The sequence below is a fragment of the Lycorma delicatula genome, chromosome 6, assembly GCF_047948215.1.
Source record: "Lycorma delicatula isolate Av1 chromosome 6, ASM4794821v1, whole genome shotgun sequence".
NCBI classification, from domain to species: domain Eukaryota; kingdom Metazoa; phylum Arthropoda; class Insecta; order Hemiptera; family Fulgoridae; genus Lycorma; species Lycorma delicatula.
Genome location: NC_134460.1, coordinates 112,891,911 through 112,902,183, shown reverse-complemented (window position 1 = coordinate 112,902,183; position 10,273 = coordinate 112,891,911). Strand labels below are relative to the sequence as shown.

At 29.7% G+C, this 10,273-nt stretch overlaps 1 protein-coding gene across 2 annotated transcripts in view; it reads left to right on the top strand.

The window, feature by feature from the left end:
* Nucleotides 1–839: 839 nt before the first annotated feature.
* Eip63E (cyclin dependent kinase Eip63E) overlaps nt 840–10,273 on the top strand; it is a 778,181-nt gene continuing 768,747 nt past the window's right edge. For both annotated transcript variants that reach the window (XR_012756703.1, XM_075368329.1), the window contains exon 1: nt 840–1,022. Coding sequence is in view for 1 of the 2 variants with exons in the window: in XM_075368329.1 (XP_075224444.1) it covers nt 971–1,022 (52 nt within the window). In the remaining variant the exon portion in view is untranslated. The remainder of the gene's footprint in view (nt 1,023–10,273) is intronic.

Genomic DNA, 10,273 nt, shown 5'->3' with positions numbered 1-10,273 from the left:
AAAGTCTGATTCGAACCGATGTGCCTCCCTTGTAAGATCCAAATATTTCATTAATTAAAATTTTATTTGGCTATAACTTTTCATTGCTGAAAGCAATGAAAATAGTACCACTTATGATACGTCGTTCAAAAGCTCTCAATAAGGGCTTATTACTGTAGTTAAGAAAAAGTCGAAAATTCAAATTTTTAGATTTTGGGCTTTTTTGGACACTTTTGGTTGTCAATTGAATCAAAAGTAGAGCTGCACAACTACATGTTACAACAGTCCTAAATCTAAAATTTCAACATCGTACGGCTAATCGTTTTTTAGTTATGCGAGAAACGTCACAGACGTCACGCCGAAACTAGTCAAAATGTTTTCCGCAATGGTAAAAACGGATATTTCCGTTGAAATCTGAAAACCTAAATTTTTCGCGGTTACAGTACTAACAAAGAAGTAAAAATCACCACGAGTCAATTATAGTACAGTTATTATTATTATAAAAATATTTTCAGATGTTTATTTTTTAACTACTAAAAATAATTATAATGTTTAATAAAATGCAATTGTAATACAAATAAATTATATTAAACTATCTTAGGTATAATTAATTCTAGATTGTTTGTTTTTTAACAACAATCATATTACTTAATCGGTAAGAATTAACAGCTGAAACCATTCTGAATTATTCTTTAATTGAAATAAAATACTATTTTGTTTGTAAATGAGTTAGTAGTAGAGAGCAATAGAGAGCACCAGAATCGGCATTTGTAGTGTAAGCTACCTCTAGCGGTAGCAATTTGAACTTTGTATTTCATTCAATGCTGCGCTCTACAATCTCTGTAGTCAGTGAAATGGCGTCTTTGCTTCGTGAAGTGTGTGTTATGTGTCGGTAATGTGTGTTAATTATTGTATTTATTTAACAGTTATGATCGCGATTATTCGGTGAGAATTACTAAAATATATTGCGAGTGTGTGATTGTTCCGAACGATGTATTGTCAGGTGGACAAAACCACTAGCAATTCTTCAAAAATCAAAGATGGTAAGTTGGCATTCTTCTTGCTGCTGTATAATTTTTTTTATACATGATATTTTTTTGAAAACAGACAGAATTAAAAGTATTTCAAAAAAACGTAATTTTAGATAGTTGTTGTTTAATATCTTTAGTAGTTATGATAAATTGTTATTTTAAGTAGCTGTATATTTATTTTGTGAAATGTAATTCAAGCTGTAATGTTTATATCAGAAATAACCTTACTAACTTTAACCTCCCACAACAATATAAACATAATTTTCTAAAAATTGAGGTCTTTTGATGAATACAAAAGAAATTAGTGGAACGTTAATCAGAGACACTTTCACGATGTTCTAACATTGTTATTTATTTATGTTCATTTATTTGTACGTACATAATTTTTCTAGTGAAGCTTACACGCTTTTACACTTTAGCTGTTGACTTGTTAATTAAAATATTTCTATGTTTAGTTTTTTTAACAGGAAACTTAATTGTGAGGCACAGGAATGCAAAAATATTTAATCCATTCTTTATAAATTTGACAGCTCTGTATTTTTTTTCTATATTATCATATCAGGTAAATTGAGAGAATTCTACGAAAGAATTTTATGTATCTAATAAAAATGTAGATGATCCGCCAATACCATCATGCATTTATGAATCGTGTATATTTTTATTCTTGTACACAAGAATACTAAGAATGAGCGGTCCTAAAAATATTTTTATTATGAGCGGTCATTATAATAAAAACGCTAAATTTCTAATAATAACTTTTATTTGGTAAACAGTTTCTGAACGTTTGCAATTTCCTTTACACAACAGATTTATTTTATAAAGATGTTCAGTGGAGAGAATTGTGAAAATATAGTGTTGACATTTCATTTACCGATTTGATTCTGCGGTATATGTATTATATACGCATAATGTCAAAATCTTATGATTGAGTAGTGTAGATCGTATACAGTACGTGTAATGATCTGTTTGACTTTTAGCTATTTATAGCCTGTTATATGATTAAATAATTGTATTAATCATCCTAATATAAAATGATACATATTTATGTTGCAAAGGTTATTTAATTTTTATTTATGAAAGTTCGTTTTTTTCACTTATGTTTTGTCGTTATGCAAACGCTAGTGTTTTATTTCTTACTAAAATATTTTGTTTATTTCATTAATTACATAGTGGTATTATATTATGTGACTGATATACAACTGCGTAGTCAAATATTTGTAATTAGAAATCAATTTTTAAACTATTTAAGATTTTAATTTAATTGAATATTTATAAAAAGGATGTTTTTTTTTAATCAATAAAATCTTTTATGTAAAAAGTAAAAAAAAGTCATATTAGCAGTGTACAAACTGGAAAAATCAATTATAAAAACTATCTATTTTTTTATTTTTTTTTTAACAGTGCTAAACTAAAAGAATAAATAAGTTATAAAAGTTGGTGTTTTTTCTTTATAACCGTAGGCGTATTTCAGTTTAATTATCAGTTATTGGAAACTGTTTTTAATGAATTTAAATTTTACAATATTACCCGTTAAAGTGTTCTATTTGTTCCTAAATTTTAAATGGATGTATTTGATAGAAAGTTACAGCGTAATGTTACATTTTGTTGTTGTAATTTATGATTTTATAAATGATTGTTCAATGTTGACCCAAAGAATGCATTATGTTATTTATTCGTCGTATTACATATAATATAAAACTGTTGGTTTAAATATTGTCTTTTAATGTGTACGTGTGTGTTTGTAAGGTTAGTTTGGTGAAGTGGCAAACATTTTTTATTCAGTAGATAATGGATTACTTATCTTTTTAAATCGATGAACATTTATATTTAAAATTTTTGTTAAAAAGATATTCATTCCACGCCATTGGAGTTGTGTTATTTCTTTGCCAGTGAGTTTGAAGGGTAATTAATTTTTTCAAAAATAACGATAACTAATTTTTATAAAAACTATTTTTTCGGGTTTTCTATGGAATTTCTTTACTGAAATTTGTCTTCAAAATAATTAAAGAAAAACTAAATAAAAGTAACCTTTCAAGATACTTTTCTTTACTTAACTCTCCTCTCCAAGTGAAACGTGCAGAAAAAAAAATTGAAAAGTATGCTGTATTAACTGCTTATAATTAAATTTTATCACAGCCGTCGCCCCGTATCTTTTGAACAGTTTTCCTGTTATTGGCCATTTTTAACTTAAGCTATTTAATCAGCGTGGTTATTTTTTAAATTAATTTTTTTTAAGCTGAACAAGAAAACATACATTAATTAATTGCAACTATAATTTTTCCTAGTTAGATGGTTTGAACCATTCCCCATTTTTTCTGTTATATTCTAATCTTTTAACCCCGCCATATTTAGTACAGTCTTTAACTGTTAAGACGTATCCCAATTTTGTCTTTGTCTGCAGTTTTACCTTCTACATGTGCCATACACTAATTTAACTAAACCGGGATTTCTTAATGAATCGCCTAATTCATGACCTAACGAATGAACTTAGTTCACCATGATTTTGTCACAGATTTCTTCCCTTCCTAATTAGTTTAAGATCTCTTCATTCCAAATTTGATCAACTTTGTCATTTTCAACATCATCCTGCAGCACCGTTGGTATTTTTCTGTTATCCATGTTTCACTGTCATTAAGCGCTGTACTTCACACAAATATTTTCAACAATTTTTATTTATTAATTTTTTTAATTCTTAAATCAGTATATGATATAAGTAGATTTCTTTGCTGCAGGAATATTATTATTTTTTGTGCCAATCTGCTTTTTATCTCTTTATTACTTCGTCCCTCCTTTGTACGTTTACTAATAAAATTCCCAATTCCAGTATATCCTGTTTATCTATAATTTTTAATTATAGAAAAATAATCCTTCCCATTGTATTTCATTAACTTTTAGTTTTATTTATTTCGAAAATAAACTCTCTCTCCCTAGCAATAAATGCAATGTTTCTTTTAAATTATCTTTTGGTTTCTAATAAAAGAATAATTTCATCAGCTTATCTTTAACAACTTTAATCTTTCTGCGTTTTGGTTACCCCTCTCCGAGTTTTCCTTTCTATCCAAACGGTGGCAGATTATCGTTATCTCATTCCTTTCTGAATCTGAGCTTGCCTTTCTTCATCGTTTATTTTAATATTACTACCCGATTCTTGTAGATAACTACAGCTTGTTTGTTCAGTGGTGATAGAAATTGAATCCGCCGTAGCCTCACAGCAATAGTTTGTGGTGATTGTAAACAAATTAACAGTTGAGATTAGAGTTCTGAGCGTAAAACATCGTGTTTACGTATTTTTCCGAAAACATTGTATACGTGTTTTATATCCAATAACTGGATTTAATACTTAAATAATTCAACCTTATTTCACAGCAATTATTTGTTAATAATTTTATTAATAGTATTAGTGTCGTTAAAGAAAAGTTATTTTTTTTAGTTAACTTTATTTGAATTGTTCGTAAATTTAATTTATTGTAGCGTAAATATAAACCCGTAATATCGGGCAAAAACCGGTAAAATTGGGAGAAAGAGTATTATCAAAAGTCACACTCGAGCAGTTATTCTCAATATTTATAATTTTATAAAGAATAAAACCGAAAAGGACAAGTAAAAGATTTAGAACAAATTCAGACTCGTGCTTAAAAGCAACTGATATATCCGTTAGATCTCTACAGCGCAGACAACAGAACATGAAACTAGTGGAGGTGAATTCAGTACTCGTAAAAAAATGGCCAAGGAAGAAGTTGAAAAACTGATCTGGAGGATTTCAACAAAGGTGTTATTCGGAAAACGGTGAATGAGTTCAACGACACGAAGAACGCCCCTCTCTGAGGAAACTTTTGCCGTTAGTAAAAGAGCAAATAACGTTTGAAGGAGGCATTAAGGCTCTTCGTGTAGTTATGAAAAATTTAGCCGTCCGGTGGAAAAAAGCTGAAAACAAAATAAAATATTTTGATTGAGATTTTTGATATACGTGATAAAAGGTGCATTATCAGCGCTCCTTAATGCGCTACAGAGAATAAAATCGTCCAATTATGTACGTAAACGAAACCTATACATATTCTTCCCACACGAAGGGTCAAGCATAGACCGATGGTTCTTCAGAAGGGCTGAAAGTTCCCGTTTCTAAACGGAATCGGGCAGCAATAGTTAGTAACGGTTTTATTGAAAGTGCTCTCCTAACACTAAATTCGGGTTAAAAAACAGGTGATTATCGTGACGATATGAATTTTAATAATTTTCAAAAATAGGTTTTGTCACAATTGCTTCCGAATTTATCGCCGAGATTTATAATAGACATGAACAACGTACCGTACCACGATGTTCAAATAAATACAGCCCTTAATTCGAATTCAAAAAACATGATAACGACTGGCTCATTAAAAACAAGATACCATTTTCACAAATGTTCAAACCTGAATTGTATACGCTGATAAAACTACATAAATCGCGATTTAAACGTACAAAATAGATTCTCTGTTTGCTGAAAAAGGACGTACTGTTGTCAGATAACCACCTTATTTATAGCGTATGATTTGTTTAATATGTTTGATTTGCGTATAGTGTCTTAATGATTCTTAGAAATAAAAATATTCATGAATTGTCACTATCCACAATCTTGTAGTTAAATATAGAAAGAACTAAAGCAATGCATAGTTAAGACAAGATCAAAGACAAGCTTATTATACTGAAGTAGATTTATGATTAGCTAATGAAGTGTGTAATATATTAGGGCACATAAGGAGCTTTGGCGAAGGCGAAATTATGAAGCCGGGTGTTCTTAGCTAAGATTGTAGATGAAGGTTGGCTCTGTATTCCTGTCTGCAGACCGAAACGCTCTCTGTTACTGGATCGAGAATAAGAGTTCGCGTAGCTCATCATCCAAACAAACTGTACACATTACTACAGGTAACTTTTCGCTCCGTATATTAAAATCCAAATTAAAAAGAAAACTATTAGTATTAATTTTATTTGAAGAGGTCAAAATTATAAAAAAAGAAAAAAGACTGCGCGTTAATTTCTGTATCGAATAAAGTACGTAGTAACATAACATAATACTTTTTTATTGATAAGACAAAAATTGTTATTTTTCTTGCATCATTATAATCGACCTATGTTATTGCAAAATATTTAATTATTTTTTCATATTAAAACACCATTTTAAACTCGACTTAAAAATGATAGTTTTTTAAAATAAGTTTTACTTTTAAATAAGTAAACTTATTTAAAAGTACAAGTGATTGGGAAATAAAAAAAGATGTTCCATTCTTTAATTTTCATTATGAAGCAATTTATTCTTAAAACTCATCTGCAACTATTATATTAGTAAGTTAAGAATTCAATTTTTTCAAAATTTTGAATTACAATATTAGTTTTGAAAATTTGCTGTAAAAAATGTACAATCCTCCCTTACCACGTCTTGTGTGTGTATGAATTCAGTAGTTTTTTCTTAATAGGGCTAGTTTCATAAGTTTACCGTAATGTTTTATTGTGCTTGTTGTATAGACGTAGGTTTCATTCATGTTATTTAAAATTCACTATTAATGGAAAACATTAATTTTCATTTAAATTAGGACTTTTAAAATTTAAAGATCTTCGGCTTCGGTTGGATTCACGCTCGGCTCCTGGTGATTCAACGGCTCCGTGCAGTTCACACAGTTCCGTTCGGATGCACTCGGCTCCGTACAGTTCAACTTGCTCCTTTCGGTGCACTCGGCTCCTGACGATTCAGCGACTCCGTACACAGTATATAAGCAAGCTCCTCACTTCGTTCAAGCAGTCATATTCCATTCTTCGACGAGACTACTACAAGTCTTAGTTCACTCATTACATTTATTAATACAATAAACTTTATAAAGATTTACAAGTTATTAATGTTATACATATAAATTATATTTACAATTACAATAAATAGTTACAGTCACAAGAATTCATGACATAATTTATTAAAAGAATCAGCACTATTTTTCGACATTGGAGGACCAATTTTTATTGGTCCTCCGACGGCGGATGTATATAAATTTACAATTTGAAGAAACATCATTCAATAATCTGCTGCATAAAGGGACTCACAGCGTCTAATTCTACTACATCATTTACGTAATATTTTTCTTACTTAGCATTTAATTCACATTGTTTCATCTTTATTGTAATAACATTCAATTTATTTCACATTTAATTTGCATTATCAATAATTTACATTAATTTAAATTACTATCATGGAAAAGGAACAATTAATTAGAGTGTCAATAAAGGGCCTTTATAACTAGAATTGCCATATTTACTGACAGATTTGATCCTTCACAAAGCGATAGTCACGCCTTGCAAATTAAGTTAAGGAAGCTTGATTTACAAGGCAAATATGACATCAGTCAATCAAAACTTGAATTAGATTTTGACGTTGATGTTTTATCATTGACTCGTGAACAAGTGGAGGAAAACTTGTGTACTATAGAATACAAATTGCAACATTTAATAAACTAATCAAGAAGTTAGTACAAATACATCATTTAAACAAACTCAATTACAACCTATAAATATGCCCTTATTTAAAGGTAATGTCTTAGAATGGCAGCATTATTTTAATATATTTATTGATTTAATACTTAATAGAGATGATTTAACTATCATTAAAAGATTGCACTATCTACATTCTTCTTTAAAGAATTAATGTCTATCTATTATTATAGATCTCCCAATAACAAATGAAAATTGTCTTGTTGCTCTAGAATTATTAAAGCTGCGGTTTGATAATAAATATATAATTGCTTTTCACAATCCTGAACGCATTTTAAAATCAGATTCTGTAAAAAAGGAATCTGTAGATACTTTGTCCAAATTTATGAATGAGATTTCCTCAAATGTGAACTCGCTTAAAGCGATGCAACTTCCTGTTAATATGAATTTATCCTAGTCCGATTTCTAACATCTAAATTGGATTATAACATCTCAAGATTATGGAAAGAAAGATTCTCAAATGGGAAATTTCCACCTTTACAGATTTTATTTAATTTTTTTAATTCTAGACGACAAATTTGAGAAAATATTAACACATCCACCTCAAACATGAAAATGAATACAAATAACGAAACCAAGGAACAACGTCATAAAAATACAACCAGATTTTTAAACAGTCGTTTTAATTTAAATTCTAATAAACAATACAAAATACATAATGCACGTTATTATGCAAAATCTAATTTTTATCAATATTCATTTTGTAAATCAAATCATTACTTTTATCAATGTAAGGAATTTTTTAATTTGTCCATATATAATCGTAAAACATTTATGGCTAATAATTATTGTTTTTGTTTATTGTTTATATAAGAGCCATTCTGTTAACTATATTCAGTCTGTAAAATTTTTGGTAAGAAACACAGTACCCTCATTCATATGGACACAATTAATCATTCTAAGGTAGATGGCAATAAGCCTGAAAGTATAACCTATTGTTCGTTTAAAAATCAGTCAAATGAAAATATAATTCTGTCAACAGCTGTATGCAATACTACTGATATACATGGTAATACGTATTCATGTAGATTACTGTTAGATTCTGGTTCACAAGCAAATGTACATTTTGTTTTGATCGCAAATTAAGCCTTTTACTTAATAAAATAATCTACCCATTTCAGGCGTAAATAATTCATTAGTTCAATGCAAATACAATGTTACACTTACATTGCACTCATGTTAAGTAAAAACTTTTCGTTCAAGGTAAAATAAGTTGTTTTTCCAGATATTACAGACAGGTTACCTTCATCCGCATTTGATATTTCTCATTACAAATTACCTCATAATATTTTCGTGGCTGATTCCAGTTTCAATATACCAAATAACAGTGACATCCTGATAGAAGCTCAGTATTACTTGAGTCTTTATTCTGTCAGGGAAATTCATTCGTTATTTCAGATATCCTATTATACAGGAAACTAAATTAGGATATATAATTAGTGGTCGCCTTCTTAATAACATCGAGGACAACTCTGTTATTAATAACACACACACACACACACGGGGGTTTTCTTTTGCGTTACACTCATAAACATCTATTTACTTTACTCGAAAATTTCTGACAACTTGAAGAAATAAATACTGATGCTTCTGGTAATGAAACCTCGACATGTGAAAAACATTCTCAAACCAGTACTACTAGAAACAATCAAGGTAAACTTTTCAAGTACATGGGTTCTTCGATGCCTCCTTAAAGGGCAATAGCTGTTGTATTTACATAAGGTGTACATTAATAATATAACTTCCTCTAATTAACTTTGTTCCAAGTAAAAATTGGCACCCTTAAAACACATGGCACTTCCAAGATTTGAACTTTGTGGTAGTTTACTACTTAGTCGTTTATTGTAAAAGGTAATTAAGGCTCAAACATATACGGTTTGGCGAAATACATTATACACATTCTACGGTAATATTACATTGGATTCCTGGACAACCATCTAATCGGAAAGTATTTGTCACCAATAGAATTTCTGAGATTCTACAAAATACCATAAAGGCTAATTGGCATTACGTCAAATCCTCTAATAGTCCAGCAGACGTATTGTCCAGAGGTTGTTCACCAAGTAAGTCGGTTGACGTCACTTTAGTGGCATAGTACTCATTGGCTTTCACAAACTGCTGCCCGTTGGCCGAAACATATCAATATTATATACACAATATTATATATATCTTTAGTAACTGTGTTATGAGTGCTGAATGTCTAATAGAAAAACGTATTGTAATATCATTTGTATCTACTATTGTATTTGATTACACAGAACGATTTTCACACTACATACTTTAATTCGCACTTTTAATTTTTGTTTCGCATTTATTCATAATGCCAAGTCAAGACAGTCAGAACGAATTTCTGGTCCTTTACTTAATGGGGAACTTAACCACACTCTTACTTTTTTTATTCAACAATCACAACACATACATTTTAGTGATGAATTAAATAATAACCTTAAAAACGATCAAACTATTTCTAAACAGAGCAAACTTATTTCACTTGATTCATTTCTGAATAATTTTGGCTTATTACGCGTAGATGGCAGACTGCAACACTGTTACTAGCGAAACATCCTATTGTTTTACATCCTAATACTAACATCACGAAACTAATCATTAATGCTGAACACTTACGCTGGACTCTTCCGTGCTGGTGTTCCAAGTTATTCATAATTCGTTACGACAAAAGTTTTGGATAATAAATGGCAAAAAGTTATTTCCTCCATCATTCGTAAATGCATGATGTGCTTTCGATGTAATGC